General features: G+C 38.8%; 3 protein-coding genes across 4 annotated transcripts; all 3 read right to left on the bottom strand.

Moving 5' to 3' along the window:
- Window positions 1-1,838: 1,838 nt before the first annotated feature.
- LOC6558834 (organic cation transporter protein) lies at window positions 1,839-6,988 on the bottom strand. The gene is made up of 6 exons (XM_001985527.2): window positions 6,449-6,988; window positions 6,141-6,390; window positions 4,833-4,936; window positions 4,002-4,771; window positions 2,325-2,506; window positions 1,839-2,267 (listed from the first exon to the last, which is right to left on the bottom strand). Exons 1-6 carry the CDS (start codon window positions 6,736-6,738, stop codon window positions 2,064-2,066), a joined length of 1,800 nt encoding a protein of 599 aa, XP_001985563.1. The 5' UTR covers window positions 6,739-6,988; the 3' UTR covers window positions 1,839-2,063.
- Window positions 6,989-8,273: 1,285 nt separating this feature from the next.
- On the bottom strand, window positions 8,274-11,097 carry LOC6557984 (organic cation transporter 1-like). Its single transcript, XM_032734389.2, is given in 7 exon segments — window positions 8,274-8,596; window positions 8,656-8,797; window positions 8,799-8,832; window positions 9,048-9,829; window positions 9,889-9,992; window positions 10,613-10,835; window positions 10,886-11,097. Coding segments are annotated over 7 exon segments (1,689 nt in total). The 3' UTR covers window positions 8,274-8,404.
- A 352-nt stretch (window positions 11,098-11,449) lies between these two features.
- On the bottom strand, window positions 11,450-20,627 carry LOC6557865. Of its 2 annotated transcripts, none has more exons than XM_032736927.2 (7): window positions 20,432-20,627; window positions 18,407-18,748; window positions 15,175-17,191; window positions 14,217-14,621; window positions 12,678-14,157; window positions 12,527-12,620; window positions 11,450-12,463 (listed from the first exon to the last, which is right to left on the bottom strand). In XM_032736927.2, exons 2-7 carry the CDS (start codon window positions 18,720-18,722, stop codon window positions 12,123-12,125), a joined length of 4,653 nt encoding a protein of 1,550 aa, XP_032592818.1. In that variant the 5' UTR covers window positions 18,723-18,748; window positions 20,432-20,627; the 3' UTR covers window positions 11,450-12,122. The 2 variants fall into 2 exon arrangements, with proteins under 2 accessions (XP_032592818.1, XP_001985565.1); XM_001985529.3 differs by having other exon boundaries at window positions 18,407-18,739; window positions 20,432-20,546.
- Window positions 20,628-20,753: the final 126 nt, after the last annotated feature.

The raw sequence follows: 20,753 nt of genomic DNA, 5'->3' as shown, positions 1-20,753 counted from the left end.
GGCGATATCATCGCGGTGCGTAAGTTGACAGCATGTCAACAAGACTCTTCCGATAAGGAGACCTCTTGTCTCTCAGCATTAATTGCCACTAAATGCACACACTCTCATCTCACATAAAACTGAATCATTAACGCTGCATGTGAACTTCGTCCATATGTATGTATTCTAGAACAAATAATTAAATATTTGCTTCGAACTTGCAGTATTCAATAGATGGCCGACTATTCAAGGTGCGCCCTGCTTATCAATTATGGCCAGCGTCAGTTAATTGCAACTTTCTGTGAAAGGGCGCAGGAATTTCGTATTTTAAAAAGACACATCAGCTTGGTTGCCCATACAAAATCTGACCTTAGTGAATTTTCCAAGAAACTTGGAAAACTTTTTAATAATAATATAACAAATAAAAAATATTTAGGAATAAAAAAAACAAAAGTAAAAAATAATATGGATATATATATTTATATTTAGTATTAAAAAAAAGTATTCAAAATTTCAACATTCAAATAAAAGAAATTTTGTATATTTATAAATTATTATATACATTGTATATACATATTTATATATATATTTTTTTTAATTAGAATTTTTTAATTGCAATTATTTAATTCTTTATTTTTCCAAGGTTTTCCCGTTGCCCTTGTCTTTTTTAACACGGCGGTTTCTTGTACTTGCAACTAATAACAATTTATGATCTGAATGCTGATAGCAAATTGATACACTATGCGCAGGTTGTGTGGAATCCCATCGGAAGAAGAGTTTTTTGAAGCATTATAAAGTGTCGCACTGATTAACGCAAGTAGATTGCAATTATTTACTTCCTCAGAGCTATAATTAAAATAAGTGCTGTCAAGATGATAATACATTTAGCACAAATTAAAGGGGCTTAGAGCTCTTTAGAACCGCCTTAGTAAAGTAGGCTACTCTATTATCCACGCACACTTCATACTTATTGCTTTTATTACTAATTTTATTACTAATATTATTATTACAATGATAAATATAATTATTATTAATTTTTTATTACTAGCATTATTATTATAAGAATTGTGTTTAGAAAAACAAAAATATATATATATATTTAAAATAAGATATGAAAAATAAATGCAATTGACAGTTACTAATTGTGCAACAAAAGTTTTCAGGTTCAAGTTTTCAAAAATAATAATATTACTGCATTAAATCAAATTTGTTTTAAAATATATAAAAGCAAATAATGCATAAATTATTAGTCAAGCGATATATTAAGTTATATATTTAATACGTGCTATTAAAAAATCGGTAAATACCAGGCATATATTGAAGTGCAAATAAATTTCAACAAAATACCATTATAAAATATATATAGGACAACAGAATCGTTTTAAATTGATTGTGTTCAATTCAGGGTATATGAACTGATGCAAATAATGTAGCATACCATTGGGCCGTCAATTGAAATGGTGTTAAACTTGGCTACGCAGTTAACTCCCTTCCATTTCCAGTGATGGCGCTATAGCACGAGAACATATTTTCGCAATGACCGCTAGATGGCCTTCTAACAATTAAATTTTTTTTATTAATTTAAGTTTTAGACATATTAATGTGATGCATAATTAATGTACAGATGAAAATCAAATCTATAAATTGTACAGGCTGGTTATATGAGTTCAGGCAATGCTCCGTTACTTCGAATTTTAATTTTTATGAGTAAAATTTTTGGTACATTTGTACCAAAGTAGAACGCAGATAAAGTTTAGTTTTAGTTCACTAAGCGAGAGGAGTACTTATTTTGGCGTTGTTATAAAATAATACTAGCGTAAATATCTTTTTCATGTTATTTAAAACCATCAAGAGAAAATAATTATTTTGTATATTTAGCTAGTTGTGACTTTTTCGTTTTATATGCAATAAAAAAAATATTAAAAAAATACTATAAAAAATAACTATTTCGTATGACAATAAAATCGATATTTTCTTAATACTAAGCACAGAACAAGCTTACAACAATCTCAACAAATTCAAATCTTTGGAAAAAGCAATTGCTAGCAAGCATTCTAACGGTGCAGGTCTTTCCAACAAATTAATCAACACATTTTCCGAGGAGACTCCTGCTCCTCGTCTTCGTCTGTGCGCCCTTGACGAGCCAGATTGAGATCCAAGTCGCGGGCATCCTCCATCGTTGTGGGCAGCACTTTGTCTGCTGTCTCTGGAAAACCAAGCGTCAGGAAACCGCTGACAAATGCAAAAGTAGCAAATAAAATCGCAGGAGCATGCTCGTAGTACTTAGCCTAAAAATATACAAACATCCTTAGATGGGTTATATTGACATAATGGGATCTACTTACCAACAAGGGTGTTTGCGGAGCAAGCATAGAACCGATGCGACCCACCATAGAGCACAGAGAGAGCAGACTATTCCGCACATTGGTGGGAAAGATCTCCGAAGTAAAAAAGTATAAAATCTGAAAGCTACACGTTATAGCCAACTTTCCAATTAAGAAGAGCGTCAGCGAGCCAGCGTAATCATCTAAAATAATAATTTAGAGAAAACGTGTTATTTAAAATGAAAAAAAATAATATAATGTGAAAACTTTTTGTATTTGTTTATATTAAATAGTATGATAAAATGTTATTTTTATTGAAATGTATTTTAGAATTATTAGTTGGTCAAAATAATTAAATGACCCATTCAACGCCAAACTTGTCCATGTTTTCTTTATCCGTCCTATTCCTGAATACTGCTGATCAGTATAAAAACTAACAATTGATCATTGATTGAGTCCATTCAGAATCATCCAGTGTGGTTGGAGTGGTTTTCCTACGTTCTATTCCTAGTCGACCAAATATGCCTTTCTATTGCCTATGATATCTGTAGGTCTTACAATGCCTTATTTCACGTATTCTCGTGAAACTCTCTCTTACTTTAATCAAATTTTATATACTAACATATCTCCGGGAAATCTCTGAGCGTGCTTAACAGGTCGAGATATTCGACTCTCTTTTTTCCAAAGAATGGTGGACCATTTTACATTACATTACAAATTTATTAAATTGTTACATTGAATTATTATTATTATTTTTCTTTTTATCAGTTTAAATTTGAATGTAACTTTTAATTTTAAATTTTATATTATTAAATTTGTTACTTTCATTTTAAATTTCTATTTTTATCAGCTTTTTAAATGTTGTGAAGTTTTAGTCTACTTTGAATATAATAAATAAATAAATTTTTTGATCATTTTAATGTATTCTCAACAACTCCATCAGTTAAAGATTAAATAAAAATATGAATATCGACTCTATTCAACATTCCCCAGGCTCGTTTATTATTTTAAACCCTTTATGACCCTTATATGACTAGGATACTTTTCACTTCTCTTGTACGTCCCATTCTGGAATATGGATCTTGTGTGTGGTCTCCGCAACATCATATTCATCAAAGTAGATTGGAATCTGTGCAAAAGAGTTTCTTATTTTTTGCCCTCGTCGCTTTGACTGGGGTCTGCTGTCTCCTTACACCCACAGACTGCTCCTTATTCACCTCCCCTCCTTAACTAATCGTCGTGTTACGCTAGGTGTTATTTTTGTAGTTAAATTACTATTTATTTTTATGAATAAAATAAATTTTTCTATTCCCTTTAGACCGTCATGTTACTTTTTGCAACTTTCTCTTGTACTACAAATTATTCCTTGCATGAACGTTTCGAGTACTCTGTAATGATTAAAACAGGCTCTATCATTTAATCAATTCAGAGTCCTCAATTTCTACAATTACGAACTCAATTTTAAACGCCCAATTTTTGGTCTGATTTTTTCCCCCAATTCCCGCAACAAATGTTGGACCATTTTGCATTTAAATACCCCCAGAAATCTTATAAATATTTTCTATTTTTTAATTTATATATATAATTTTAAATTTAATCTCACATTCAATTTCAATTTTTCTTACTTCTTGTATGTTTTTTGTGACTTAAGTTGACATTAAATAAATAAATACAAAAAAGGGTATTTTGGTGACTTACCTGATCTGATGGCTGCCGAGGCGCCCATGCAAATCGCGCAAATTAACATTGAGGCACACAGCGAATATCGCCTGCCAATGCGATCCATGATGATGAGGGGCAGCAGCAGGCCGGGAATTTGCACAAAGCCATTGAGCATGAAGTTGTTGTACTTGCTGCCGCCGAGATTCACAGAGTTCAAGCTCAGGCCAAGGGCAATCAGGGTGTGCGTGAACCAGCAGAAGCAACAGTTGGTAATGCGCCAGGCGAAGAAGCGGACTGCATGCATGATTGGATACTGACTCTCATTGGCCTGCTCCAGCTTATGGCGATTGTTGACCAGCAGCTCGTCCACCTGTTGATCAGGCAGAGGACGCTTGTTGATGCGTGCTGCCCGCTTCAGAACGGATGCCGCTCGCTCCTCCTGACCCTGGCTGAGCAGCCAGCGCACACTCTCCGGCAGAATCCAGAGGAAGAAAATTTGCAGAATGGCTGGCGCGTAGAGGACTCGCAGCAGCCAGCGCCAGTTCTGCACTTGCGATGCCAAAATGCCAAGAAGTGCCTCACCCACTGCATAGAAGATGGTGATGATTGTGGCAGCCGCCACACGACGCTTGGGTCCAACCAGCTCGATGGCCAGCAAAAAGGCCGTGGGGAACAGAGTGCTGCCCACAGCCATATCCAGAAATTCGAAGCACACAAACATCGCGTAATTGCTGGACAGGGAACGGATGATGCCCATGACGGCACTCACAGCTCCAGCAATAGCCAGCATAGTGCGACGTCCATATCTAAGTGAACAAACATACGCTTAGTGTCAAGATTCAAATTGAAATGGGACGGTCGACTTACCGGTCTGCAAAGAAACCTCCCAGTGGTATGCCTACGAACTGTCCCACGTTGTTTATGGTGCCCACCATCGAAAGTTTCCATTCGTCTTTGCAAAAGATGCCAAACTATGGAAATGAAAAAATAAATAGAGTTCACTTAATGATATTAAAGTTAAGGCATTTAATAATATAGTTATTAAATTAAATATAAATATCATTCACATTCCAAGAGACATAAGAAATCTGAGAAACGAAAGTGTGTATTGAACATCAAATTTCCCTTATCCGCCGGAGCTCCTCTCACATCAACTAACACACACACACACACACGCACACACAATGTGTGTGCACAGAACTAAATGAATTTTGTGTTTCCCAAAAATCGAGAGAATTTAATCATCTCTTGATACTTTTTGTTTGACTTTCCAACTACGCTGCGCTGATTATTGAAAGTTTAGCAAATGTACCTCAAATCTAAAGAGGGAAGATGTTGATAAGTAAACGTTTTTGTTTTGCTTTTAGTGTACTATATTATAGTAGAATATAGTATAATAATAGCCAATTTGTAGTAAAAACCATCCACGAAATAAAGCTTTGTGAATATACACATCAAAAATTTGTTTATATTTTAAATCTTTATCATTCATTCATCCTATCTTAATTACTTTACCATTATTATTGTTATTATTGTATTCTTCTAAAAAGTGTAAATAAAGACACTTATTTATACAAAAAAAAACCGAGAGACCCTGTAGTGTGGGAACCAAACAATTCGTAAACGAAGCGTTGTGAGTTCGAATGGCTATAAAATTGTAAGTATTTCAAATTAAATTATATATTATACGCTTGTACATGTGAAATCTTGTTTAACCACTAAGCAGACGATACTGACAATAAATTGTCTGCTTAGTGGTTTAACTTCTATTATCAAGTAACAAAAATGTATGAATGCTGTATACAGAAAAAAAATGTACTGGAAATTATACATGTTTTTCGAAATTTTAGAAAAATCTCAATAGAATTTAAAAAACAGCATAGTCTTGCGTTTTAGAAATATAGATTCTAAATAATGGGGTAAGCTGTCCTTGGAGCCAAAGTATGGCTATTATGGCAAAATAAAAACACAAGGTTATAGAAATACTTTCACTAATTTCAAATAATTGGTAAAACAATCTCGTAATGATTTCACAATTATGCGTAATGAGTACTTGGTTATTTTAAAATTAAAACCCTACAAATTTTGTTGATAGATTCATCAAAATTTGATTTGATTTTGCATATATAGATTTATTAAAATTAGTTTAATCATTTTGTATGTTTGAGTACTTACCTCGGTCGAAATGGTTTTCTCTTCATCTCTGAATTTGAAATCAGTGCCACAGTGCTCAGTACTATTATCAAAATACTCTTCAGCACACATATCGCTCGAGGGAGTGCTGAATGGAGCTGTGTTCCCTCCCGGTGGCAGGCTCGCATAACGGTTGCACGAGTCCCAGGCTGAGTTCTTATAGGGCACGGTGAAATTCAGCCAGGGCTCCTCATACAAACTGCTCGGGCTGTCACATTGCGTTATATTGCATCTAAGGGCAAACACATTTAGATGGCGATGGAGATTGAGTTGGTGTTGGGGCAACTCACCTGTGTACCACTGTGCTGGCAGTAAACACATACGAGATCGAGAAGAAGGCATTGAACACCATCGGCACACATAACAACACATAATTAATGATTTGAAATCGACCAAACTGCCCGATTCTCACCAGAATGGCATCCAGTGAGTTATCTTCAGCAGCGGATGCCTCCACGTTCCCACTCTCAGCAGCAGTCCGAGTTACAACTGCATGTCCATTGGACGTTGTTGGGCTCTCATCGGCATTGGCATTGGCATTGGCGATGTTGCCATTTCCACTCCGTTTGCCGACAGACATGTGCGCGATGGTTTGAACAAATTGTTTTCAGGTTTAATTTACTCGTTACCTTCGCGTCCACGTGTTTAAATGCACTTTTTATCTTTGTGTATATGTATGTAAGCAAGCACGATTTAAAAATATGCCGTAAACTTCGTCTGCTTTTTATAGCCCATAATAGTATATATAGCAATCGGTTTTTTCTTGAGGCCCTCAAATCCAAATCCACTGCGCTGGAGCGTCTAACTCTGAGCAATGCCCCTCATTGACTGATTCACGCAGAGCGCACCCATCAAATCAACCGGTTGAATTTGAGGTTAGACTCATTATACCCTAACAGATGCAGAGAGAGTATGACACACTTGTGTGTCTGAAACGCAAGAAATTAGTTTCGTGCTCGTAAACTATTTTTCATAAATGATCCAATAAACAATTAGAGGGAAAAACTTAACTGGATTCTTATGTGCAAGTGGAAACATATTTTAATAACAAATTCAATAAACTCCAAAATTACTAACTCTTAATTCAAAAATGATTTTAAAGAAAAACATTTGCAGACGCTTAGTATTTCAATAAGTGTACATCAATATTCGGCGTAGAAAAACAATGTATTTTTTTGTATTTATTTTCTCTTTGTAGTTGGCATTTACGCTCTATTTTTGTTTGCTTTTGACTGATTACGAGACTGGACGGAATGCTTGCCTCATTCTCGCCTCGAGAGAGATCCGCTCTCCGTCCAGTTTACTACTTTGTTTTAGTCTGCTGCTCTCCACGCGTCTCTCGCATCTGCTCGTATCTCGACCCTATCAAGTGTTTTGATTCACTTTTTATCTAATGTTGTTGGTTAATCGTATTTACCGTCCGCACCGATGAAACTCAATAAATAGCTAAACAACCTGATCATTGATTGATAACAAATATGATGGCAATTTACAACATCGTTATTGTTGTTGATTGTCTTTTATCAGAAGCCGCGCCGACATTATGTCTCGTACAAACAGCTGTTGCTGTCTGTTACCCATATCGAAAGTTCTGAATTATTTATTGACTTGCTAATAAATACCTGCTAACACAGTTCCCGTGAGAATTTTATGAGACTATTATTTCAGTTACTACGTGTGAACTCACATTCTCCATCATTGAAATTACGAAATAAGAAGATAACCAATTTAAGTTTATATTGAATGTAAATAACTCACGAGTAAATAAATCATTGATAAATTGTTATCTTCATAGAATGTATATGTGTGTTACAAACTATAAATAGATTACTAAGCATTTTACCTCTCATTCAATAACATATTGTAGTAAATAAAGATAAATCAAGTTGGCGCTAATGAATGAATGATAAATCTCTAACTGTACATTAGAATATTTATTAGAAATCAATAGTATTTGTGGCTTATTTGATTGCTTCATTTGACTTATATTTCATAATATCATTATTTATGTGCAACTCATCATGAACTGATTAGATTAACAAGCAGCACTAAAAGATTTCTTGTCAAATTCACATGTCATCAACTATTAATGGAAAAAATAAGAATACGAATACGTATACGAAAATTCATTGCACTCAAAGCTCACTTACAATTTGATATTTTTACATGCCATTTAATACGATGGTCTGTTCATAATATTTACAATTGTCAATTGAAACCAAATATTTACAGAAGCTGTGAACTGATTATACAGCAGTTTTTGTTTCTACTGATAATTTTGATTGTTTCACCGGCAGACTTTTGTCCAGGGCACGAGCCTCCTCCAATGTCGTTGGCAGCACTTTGTTGGCAGTTTCGGGGAAGAACAGGGTTAAAATTGCGCTAAGTATGCCAAATGTGGCGAACAGCAAATGCGGCGCATATTTATAGTAGTTTATCTACAATAAAAATAAGATCACGTTAATAATGGATCTCTTGTGTCAATTGTCTATCTTACCAATAGCGGAGTTTGAGGCGCCAACATGGAGCCGACGCGACCCACCATCGAACAAAATGACAGCATGCTATTGCGACAATTGGTTGGAAATATTTCTGAGGTGAAGAAATACAATATCATGAAGCTGCCAGTTTTACAGACACAGAAAGTACAGACACAAAGAGAATGTTGGGTAATCTGGAAAATGAAATTAATTTAGATTTTTATTAATGTTATTATTCAAAAACGAAAACTTTGAAAATGCAAAATTGTAATTGTGTACCGAGTAAGATATTTTATGTGCATCTCAGTTTATATTATCGCCATGAAAATATCCATACTACATATCCGAGTACATTCAAGTTTATTGAAATTTATTTTTCTGATATTATATAAAAGTTCTTTAATCTCACCCTTTTCCAAAAGCGCCATTACGATCAGTAAAATGGAACAAGTGGTGAGGCAGAAGCTCAGCGACCAGCGTCTGCCAATGCGCAGCATCATCAACGTGGCAAGCAGGATGCCGGGCAGTTGCATTAATCCCGTCATGCTAAAGTTGTAGAACTTGTTGCCATTTAATCTGCTTGCATTCAGGCTCAGACCCAGAGCAATGAACGTATTGGTGAACCACACAAAACAGCACTGAGCAATACGCAGACCGAGTGCATTGAAAATCTCACGGCCATTGTAGTGGCCACCTCCAGTTGCAACCTCCGACTGGGCCAACAGCTGGCGATTGTTGCGCAACAGTTCACTCAGTTGGGCTTCGGGCAATGACCGCCGATTGACATGCGACACATGGCGCAGAATCTGCACAGCCTCCAGCTCCCTGGACTGACTCAGCAGCCAGCGTACGCTCTCGGGCAGCAAGCAGATGAAGAACAGATGCAGCATCGCCGGAGTGTAGACCACGCGGAGCAGCCAGCGCCAATCAAGTATGATGCTGGCCAGATAGCCGAGTGCCGCCTCTGCCAAGCCATAAGCTAAACTGATGACCATGGCAGCCAGCACACGATGTTTGGGCCCCACCAGCTCGATGGCCAGCAGAAAGGCAGTGGGAAACAGTGTGCTGCCCACGGCCATGTCCAGAAACTCAAGGAACAGAAAGCTGTAATAGTTGAATGCAAAGGAGCGCGCAAGGCCAGCCAGGGCGCTCAAAACACCACTCACAACGAGCATCGACTTACGTCCGCACCTGTAAAATAAAATCAATAGTTGCGTCTGCTTCTAAGATTAAGTATACGTTTTACTCACCGATCTGCCAAGAAGCCACCCAAGGGTATGCCAACAAACTGTCCAATGTTGTTCACAGTTCCCACCATCGACAGCTGCCATTGATCTGAGCAAAAAATACCAAACTGTAAAGATAGGAAAAGTTAGCAAACGTAAATTATTTTGTACAAAATGCATATTCTAATTAGTCCACAAAATAAAAGTTTGAGTTTGTCGCCATAATGGTACATTTTAAATTCTTGCAACCCGCATTAAAATTCTTTGACTATATTAATAAATAATTGCAACAAAAACTAAAAAAAAAAATATTAAAAAAATCATTTTGATTTTGAGTTTTTCAGTTAAGCACACCATAAATATAAAACGCATATGTTTGCCTAATTTATTTTAAATTAATTAAAGCCCAGTTATAAATGTGAAATTATTATTATTCCTGATTGATTTGGAAGTGCCACAATGTTTGGCGCCCATAATGGTATATATTATATATTATATTCCATTTTTATAAATTAATGTAACAACAACAAAATCTCAAAAATGATAGACTACGTTTTTTTAAATATACATCGAATATGTTTCAACTACATTTTATGACAATTATAAATGGTTAATTAATGAAAGCCCAGAAAGAAAAATAAAATGCTTTTTCATTAAAAAAAAATCACAAAATGAATTATTTTGAGTTAAACAAAAGACTATTTAGAAGCGACAACTAAAGCTGATGATAGTCTTTGATCAAACTCACCTCTGAGGATATGGTTATTTCATCACCCCTTAGCTTGTAGCCCGCTTGGCAGTCAATAGGATGGCTGCTATTAAAATAAGAGACTTCACATTGGCCACCATTTTCTGGTGTTGCCTCATAAGCCTTGCACTGATCCCAGGCTCCATTATGCTGGGGGATCGTAAAGTTTAACCAGGGCTCAATAAAGCTGCTGTTTGGACTATCACATTGGCTGATATTGCATCTGTAAAAAGCTGTATTTAAAATAAAATTCATCAATCACAATTTTGTTACCTGTGCACCACAGCGCCGGTCGTAAAGACATAGGATATCGAGAAGAAGGCATTGCATATGATGGGCAAACAGAGCAATACATAGTTGATAATCTGGAAGCGTCCGAATTGACCAATCTGAATAATAAATGCATCGAAATGATTCTCGTCCGTGGGCGTTGCGTCTGCTGTCTTCTCTTGAGCTGTCTCTAAATCCAACTGCGGCTGTGCCATGCTTCAAGCAGAGGCGACTCGAGGCAACTGAATTGGGCAGTGCCTCACGTGCCTCACTGCCTCTCATTTGTAGTCTTGACGCACACGAACAACGCATTTAATTGACCGCGATATCCATGATGTAGATGGAGGGGGGTGTAGCTGCGGAGGAAGCTGGTTCCATACAGCTTTTTCACACGATTTCAATAAGCGTCGCCAGAAACTTAATTGCCTACGGCTCATATTTTAAGCACTGAAATCTTAGCTCTAATGCAGTTTTCACAGCTGTGCGAAGGTATTGAACCACTGCCAGCTTAATAATAAATAATTGAGTGGACTCTTTATCATACAATTGATGTTCTTTATTGTTACAACATTATGCAAGAATTTAAAAAATATCACTTGTATTTTTTGTATGTGGGTAAGAGAGAGAGAATGTTTAGCTAAAATTATAATACCATAGTTATGATTACTAAAGCTAACTCAAACATCGAACTTAGAATAAACGAGAAGCGGGTGCTCAGTGAGCTCAAGAATTTGTTCTCAATAACAGATTTAATTTGGTGTTTGTTTTTTTTCTTCTTTTTTTGTTTGTGAGCCGCTTTACAGGCCTTTAACTGGTTTAAAATATGGCGTGTCACTAGCGAATACTGCACATAAATGTCTACTTTAAGTGTACAACCTAAATAAGTAAGTCGTAAATCTTTTCTATAAACCACTTTTACAAATACCGATCGAACTGTTGCGTTTGTATTAAAAACATAAATATCAATAAATATTGCCTCGTTATTGAGACTATAATAATAACTCTACATGCATACATATATGCGTATGTACTGTGATATCTATATATATATATATATATATATATATAAACCGATACATTATACACTTGCTGCTCTGAGACGCAACTACAACAAAGTTTATGATTTATAGTTTATACCAATCAATCTTATGAATTTGCAATATGATAATATTCGAACTAGTTAAAAGAGGAATGCTCCATCTACAGATACAGATACAGATACAGATTAGACCCAGACTATTCATAGATTATACATAGGATTACTGGTTGCATCGAACAGTTGAGTGCCCGTCGACTCAATCATGGAACGCAGTGCAATGCTCCGCTGCTTGGCCACCGCCTTGCGCAGAGTCAGCTCAAAAACATTCTCCTCATCAATGTTATCCATGGGCAAATGTTCCCTGCTACCCTCCGGCTGATCCGGTCGCTTAAATACCAATTGCTCGTGCTCGTACAATACGAAAGTTTCCGCAAATTCCTTAGCAAAGTATTGTGCCGTATTCCGATTCTGTATAACCTCGCTGGGAAAGCATTGCAGCAGCTCTTCAAAGCTCAGCTCCGCCACCAGATTGTTGAGTATCTCTGTGTAGGTAATACAATTAGATCAAATACTCCTTGCATAGATATATTTATACGAAATTTAACCTGCAATGTGTGTCTTCCAATTAGGCAGCGCATCCTGTTTGCTTAATATCTTGCGCAGCAGCGATTCCCAATGTTTGGGTGTAAACCCACAGGACTGGAGGCATAATTAATTAGTTTAAGAGCATAATAAATAAAATAGACAATAACTCACCTTGCCGTATTGCCACAAGAATGCTGGGCAAAAGCTCAGCATATAGTTGATGGCCAAATTCTTGGGTAATATGATGACCAAGAAACTATCAACGCCTATCAAGTGCGGTGATTTCGGTATGAAAGCCAAAAACTCCGAAATTATCTCCCGATCCACCTTGCTGGAGGCCAACAGACTTTGAATCTTCAGAGTCAACGTCAGCAGCTCATTGTGCCAGCTAGTGAAACGTACCTCGAACTCGCCCTCATCCTTCTTGGGATAGCTGAAATCGCTGCGCTCAAAGGGCGGCAAGCGATTCAAGTACTGCGGTCGCTCCAGAAGACAGGGAATCGGTCGTATATAGGACTTGATATGCTGCTCGTACTCCTCGCCCTCGGGCAGCTTATAGTCGGGTATATAGGGCACATATATCAGTTTGTTGGATAAAGTTTCGTTGGCATGCCGTACACTTGGCTTGTTGCAGTAATTGGGCGCCATGCCAACCATGTAGGCGATGCATTCCATGCGCAGATTGAGGAAATCTTCGCGACTGCTCTGCTGTTCGACATCGGCGGACTGCAGATCGGTGATTAGATCACTCAGCGCCTTCAGGCGGCCCATGTACATGCGAAAGAGTATTTTGAGACCCTTCAAATTGGTGGCAGCCACATCATCGTCCGGTTGCGGCTGCGACAGCGACGCATTCGAACTGCGCTTCTGATAGGGCGATCCGCCCTGTTGCTCCTGCAGCTGATCGTAAACAATGCGCTGCTGGCGTCCACTTATCGAGCGCTCATCTGGTGCCGAACTGGCGCAGGAGCTGGACAGCGAATGGACATCCGCTTCGCTGTGCAGCGATGGAGCACGCGAACTGCTGCACTCGTCATCGTAGTCGTCGTCCAGCTGCGGCGGCGTCTGGGAGCGCACCTCATGCGACTGCAGCGACGAGCTGACATCGTACAGATCGTAGTAGAAGACTTGCAATATGCTGACGAACACCTTCTGCGAGGTTTGGTAGCCCTTCTGACCAATGTGCGAGGCAATGTAGTTGAGGAACAGCTGCAGCACCACATCCAGTGTAATACTATGCTCCATGCACAGTGCGTGTATGAATGCATCGCATATGGCCTCAATTAGAGCGGGCTGCTCGTTGGCCAACAGAATCGTCTCGCAGAAATCGGAGAACGAAACAATTGCGCTGGGCGTTGGCGTCGGCATGGCTCTGATTTGTCCGCCTGCAGATTTGCCCTTGGATTGTGTGGCGCCACGACGAGAACGCTTGCGAACCGTTGATTGGGACTGCTGCTGCTGCTGGTGCTGGTGCTCGGGTTGCTGGCGACGCTGATAGAGCACCGTGCTATCATCGAAGAGAACATTCTTGTGCTTGATCAGGGCCACGGCTAAAGTGCGACGCGTCGACTTGGCTATTATTTCCTGGGCCAGCAGATAGTTGGACATGCGACAGGCTGTCACAGCCAGCAGCAAATTCTCATCGGGTGTGCTAAAAGATATATTTTAAATAAGTAATAGATTCAGTTTATTAACTCCATTGATACTTACGGCGTCGTCAAGTACTTCAGATAGTTGATCAGCTCACCGCTCATCGCATCGGCAACCACAGGTGAACTGAGCATTATGTGTGCCAAATCACCTGGCGCATGATTGATGAACATGTTAAGAAATTCAAGCGAGAGCGGCACCTGCTTATAGCCCTGTTGCAGCACTCGGGCTGGTGTAAAATACGCGGGCACCGTTTGATGTAGAAACGAAGAGCGCAGACGATCCGTGCCCAGGCCAAGCAGAAACAGTTTCACGGCATAGATGAGTCCAACCAGCTGCGATGTTTCCACCAACTGCTCACTGTTCTCGAACTCCCGAATGTAGTTGTTGTAAATGTCTACGAGTTGAAGCTGGCACATCTTGTAGTAGCCAGTGGCTTGCAAATAGACTTCTTGCTTGTTTGAGCTGTTTAAGAAGAAATAAAGAGAAATTAATTATGAAATAAAGAATATTGTAATTTTAATAACTTAAGAAAGAAAGATAAAAGAGATCATTTGCCCTGAACTATATTATTATTAATTATGATCAATTTTAAACGTCTTGTTCCTTTAATAACATTTTCACATTTGTGGTTAGTCTTAACTAATTCATACTAACTCTTTTTTTTTGTCTGATTGGGATTTTTGCGGGGTTCCCCAATCCGTGCAACAAATGATGGACTATTTTGCATTTACATACGCCCAGAAATCTTATAAATATGTCGAATTATTCCGTAACTTTTAATCTTCAATTTTAATTTTTATTTAATCTGCTTTTACTTTATTTATTATATTTGTTTCGACGGACTTTAGTTGACAATAAATAAATAAGTAAACAAATGAATATAGAGTCTTAATACAATAATGAAAATAAATAAGTTGTGATTTCAACTAATAAAGAATATCGTAGGATAAACTTGAAAAAAAAAACGAATCATTTTTACAAATCTCAATTTTGATTGAGTAAATTAATCACTTACCGTATTGAGAAGTCGGCCAATTTTCGGCAATTGGACATAAACATTTTGCGCAGCGCCTGCTCCCTGTCCACGACGAGACGCTCGCCCTGCAGGGTTAGGCTCAGCCTGAGCATGACATGCGCCTCCTCCATGAGATCGTAGAAGTTGGAGCTGCTCGCACTGCGATAAGATTCGGCAATGCCCTCGAGATCCTCAATGACGTGCTCCACCCGTGGCACCTCCAGATTGTACAGTGTCCACTCATTCACCACCGAGGAGGGGGCAGCACAACTGCTGCTCCTCAGCAAGCTGCTGTGCTTGGCCTTGGCCTCTGCCAGCAATCGAGCGGCGATGTTTCGTTTAACTGCCACCACGGCCACCTCGCCAGTGCTGCGACGCTTGTGCAGCTCGAGCGCCGCATTCGTGATCAACACCAGCTGCTCCCGATTGACGCAGACAAACTGAACGTGCATAAAAGCAGCTAGACCAATGACTGCAATCGCTGAGCTGACATCCGGCGAGGATTCCTCGGGAAATAGGGCCCCAATGCTTGGATACTCGAACCGATTGTGAAACAGTTTGTGACCAATGCGCGAAGTGTGCGTCTCCACGGACTCCGAGGTGACGGCATAGATGACATAATCATTGATATGCACCTGCAACACGGGTGCCGTAAAACTATAGCTGGCCACCGGCTTCTCATTCTCGCTGTACCACTTGCCCTGCGCACAGAACTGATACAAATAGCCATCTACACTACTGGCCACGAGCAGAGCATGCCCCACACAGCGCTGATGCTGCGAGGATTTCAGAGTGCGTCGATTAGCATGCTTGAACGTGGTCACAGCACTGGGCACCTGCTGATTGCCCATCTCATACTCATCATCCTCATCCTCCTCCAGCTGCGGCTGCTCGCTGCTGCTGCGCTGATAAATCGCCTTCAAGTCCATGCAGCGCAATATATCCAAAACCCTCGATTGAGGCTCCGATGTCCTCATGCAGATCTGGAGCAGTTTGCGGACGTCGTACTGTACGGATACATCCTCCGTCAGACTGTTGTTGCCACCGGTTGCAATGCCACGCACATTCATCGCCTTCGCCTCGTTGATGAGCTTGATTTTGATGTCGGCGGCGCGCTGAGGCGATATGGTTATCTCCTGGCTATTATCCTCCTGGCGACCGCTGCCATTCTCGCACTGATCCCACTGTGAGCGCAACTCGGGCTCAAACTCGCGTCCATAGGCGGAGTTCACCATTCGTGCCACATTGAAATCGAGGGGCGTGCGACCAGCCAAGCCCGGATGATGATTGGCCAGATTGGCGGGCTTCGCGCTGCTGGAGGATTGCAGTGAATCGCTGTCGCAGCTCTGCTGACTGTGCGTACTGCTGACAGCCGCAGCGCTTGCCTTGCTGCCCAAGCTGAGGGACTCGGACAGTGGCTCATCGCCGACATAATCGTTGTCCAGGCAGCTGAGCTCACGAGCAGCTGCCGGTGATGCTGCTGTTGCCTTGCTGGCCAGTGCATCCACAACTTTGAAGGCAACGCAATAGCGATGACTCAGACAGGCGATGACATTCTCGGCCAGGCAGAGGCGTAGCGGTACAAAGTTCAGCTGCACAAAAAACTTGAAGGGCAGAAAGTCGATGAAGGAGAATCTCGGCTGGGTATTCTCATGGACACACTGCGTATACTCGTACAGATAGATGCGATCCCGGCTGCTCACGATGATGTTGCCCGACGTTTGGCAACACTGCACCAGCTCGGGTGGACTGCGCAGTGGCAACTCAATCACATCGATGCTCTCCACCAGCGGCGTCTTCGGCGTCGTCATCGACGCGATGCGTATTGTGATGGGCAGCTCGTTCAGCTTAGCATCGGGAAACTTCCAGAAGTTTGCATAGATGCGCACGAACATCTTCGTCTCATCTTCGGTGCAAACGGTGTTGCTGTTGCTGCTCGATGTGCAGCTAATGCTGGTGCTATTCGAGTGCACCGGGCTCCCAGCCTGCTCCTTCTCCAGCGTCAGAAGGTATTTGCCTGCATACGAGAAATTAGCACATCAAATTAGAACTCCAACATAAATTGCAGTTGGCATATTTTTAAAGCCATTTTGAATAAATTTCATTGGAATTTTTGAAGACTTAACAATGAGTTGTTGATTTAAATAAGTACATTTTTATACAATCATATATACATATATGTATATTGGCGACTGTAACATCAAAATAGCACGTTAAATTTAAATTGCAGTTGGCATTTTCTAAAAGACATTTTTAATTAATTTCATACGCATTTCTTAGTTTTGTAGTATCAGTTGTGTTATTAAAATTCCTTTTGTTGCAGATAAATCTGATTATAAATTTATTTTTACTAACTCATATAATTAGTATTAATTATAAAACAAATAAATAAGACTGAAATAAAACAATAATAATAATATTATATATATCTATATATATAGGCAAATAATTTAACAATATTTTAATTTTCATTAATTCTGATTTGATCTGATCTGATCTGAAGGGAAACAATTTACAGAAAAATATATCGAATTCTCTTCACCCTTGGAAAAGTGTGAAAAGTATGTAAATATCCACAGATTTGTACATTTTGTAAATACCGTCAAGTTTTTTGAAGCTTAAGAAGAAGCTCTGACTCTGAATTCTTTAAAGTCATTATATGTGTATCTGAAACATTGAGCCAAAACTTGATCGATTTTCGGTTTGCTGAACGAAATTTGGCTTTTGAATTTGACTTATTTTATGAACAATAATCATTTTAACTTTTAATTTATTTAAATAAATTTTTATTTATTTTCTTATTTTTTTAATTTATTAATTCCTGTAAAAAGCCATCGTTGAAATTCATTCGAAGAAAATATGTTGAAAAGTGTGAAAAGTATAAAAATATCGATTGATATAAGATTTATATTTTTTTATTCCATTAAGAATTTTTAAGTAAAAACTAAAAATGTTGTGAAGCTCTGTATTCTTTGAACATTAGTTAATTATGCCATACTAAATCTATATCTTTTTAAAGAAAATCTAAAACACAAATATATAATAATGTAAGAATAACTTTTAAATAATATTTACTTATTAAAGGGTAATCATTTTAATCAGTCGGTAATTTTGTATTATTTGTTTAATTTTCAATTGCTATTGGCTAAACTAAACACACCTCGTTGAAGTCTATTTAAAGAAAATACCTGTCATAACATTCGTTAACAATTAACGAAGCTTTAGGGCTTACCCGCTTCGCAGTAGATTAGCTGCACCACCTCACCCACCGTGGCCAGTGTGTACCTGTTTGGCATGCGCTCATCGCTCGCTGGCGTGGGTGAGGCTGCATCTCCTGTGCCACCAGCAACTGAGGCATCCTCCTGTTGCTCCGATTGCTGCTGCTGCTGATGGTGTTGTTTAGCAGCTATGTCATAGATCTCGATGAACTGCTCGGCGCTGCTGATGGCGATGCGATTGTTGCCTATCAGGGTGGCGGCCAGAATGTCGCCATTGAGTGCATATGTCTGCTGCCTGGCAAAGTTGTAGGCCTGTAGAATCTTCACCATGTCAACAGGCGTCCTCACTGCGAGCACTCAAGTAGAAAAGTAAACGAGACACTTAAAAATCACTCAAATCAAATAGAATTCGAAATTCTGCAGTGTGCGATACAACGCCTCAGTGACTTCATCGTCCGGCGTCCGTCGTCCGACTGAGACTATCTCTCTGAGTTGTGCGAGTCGCTTGCTGTTGAATGTTAAATGCCCCCAAAAGTGTCGACACTGAGTGGGTTGTCTACTGGCTACTGGCAGGTGGGGGAAGGGGAAGAGGGTTGGGGGAAGGAGAAGGGGAAGGGGGTCGGTCAAGTGGTTGTTGCTGAGCCATTAGCATAATTGTGCGTTTATGCTGGAGCCAGGGTAGCAGACAGCAGTAGCGTAATTCTAGTAAATATATTCAGTTGAGGGTTTGCCATCTTGAATTACCACAATTTCATTTAAAGAAATTCTCAATAATTCATTAGGGATTAATATGCGGGTCAAACCCAATTATCAAATAAGGAAAGTTAATAAAATATAAAATTACTTTGTCAAGTCTGCAACCAAAAATCATAAATAAATTTAATTCTTAACATATAATTAATCCCATGCGTTTTAGAAAGTTAATAAATATGAAATGACTTAGTCAAGACTACAACATAAAGTACTACGAAATTTAATTACCAAAAATACTAATCAAAGGGGGAAATATCTATCATAAACTTTTTGATAGGTGTATTTAATATGTTTTATATAAAACTATTTATTAAAGACCTAATGTATGAAATGTAGATTCCAAAAATAGCATTAGTCAAATGAGTTTAAGTAATCGCAAAGATCCTCAACAAAGTAAGCAAATAATTTATACACTCATTATCAAAGTTAACAATGTTACACAAATCGTTAAGTGATTTTTGATGGACGTGTCATTCGATATTACAACAGGTCAGTGGTGCACCTGCCACTTCCTCTTCCTCCTTCTGTTAGCCTCATAAGCCATTCAGAATTAGGTCACAAAAACACACCTTTACATGACACACACACAAATAGCAAAGACCACAACCATAACCCACACCAACAACGAAAACAAAAACAAAACAAGCAAGTCAAATCGCTTAGGCAACCAGCAGAGGCTGTCAGTATTTAGGCATGCAATAAATATAACTGCCACTTGACTTGGGCTGGGCAGTTTCTACGTGCGTTTACCTAATTAAGCCATAAGTTGGCCACACACGTAAAACACTAAATACAAATCAAGCAAGCTATGACATTTTTCGAACATGACGCACAGCTCAAAAAAAGCCGCAGGAAGAGTAACAGGGAACAGAATAGAACACAAACCGGAAATAGATCAAACAAAGCGCGACACGAAATATTCTATTTTTGACCAGTCGCTGGTCAAACGCAAATCGATAATTGCTCCGATAATAAATGGCGTGCATTAACCCAAAATGATTTAATCGCTGCGCATGTATATGTGTTGTGTGTATGAGTATATGACTGTTTGTGGGCGTGTTTGAGTGCTTTTTATGTGCAATGCATTTGGCAAGCGGTATTCGAAAAAATCAATAGCTCTGCGGCTTGCCAAAAATGTATTAAAAAAAAGCCGCAGTCAGACCAATCTACTTAAAAATGGATTAAACACTATATTAACATAGATTTACACTCCTAATATAAGCATTAAATAATACTTAATTATTATTCATTCCACATCATTAATTATTCAAACAATTTATTCGTACATTCCAAAAAGCGGAAGTAGCTTCGTTGGCAGCGCAGTGCAATTTCGTGCCGCTTTTGACACTTAGTTTAGATTTGTGGGCTAACCACCCGTTTTAAATAATTTTTAATGCACTTAAACATATTTATTTATTTATTTTTAGACGCACAACAAAACTAATTCGCCTGTTTACATTTTTTCGATTTCGGCGTTGCCACATGGCAAACAGAAGTGTTCCCAACTAAACAGCTGATTTCAGTAAAAATCGATGCTTAATTTTCGATACATATCAATATAATATAGTCCAAGTTATCGCATCGCTACAGCTGTTGGACGCTTGTTGA

The sequence above is a fragment of the Drosophila grimshawi genome, unplaced genomic scaffold (genome assembly GCF_018153295.1).
Source record: "Drosophila grimshawi isolate 15287-2541.00 unplaced genomic scaffold, ASM1815329v1 contig_44, whole genome shotgun sequence".
Lineage (NCBI taxonomy): Eukaryota > Metazoa > Arthropoda > Insecta > Diptera > Drosophilidae > Drosophila > Drosophila grimshawi.
The sequence above is the reverse complement of the archived record's forward strand: the minus strand, read 5'-3'. Positions and strand labels throughout refer to the sequence as shown.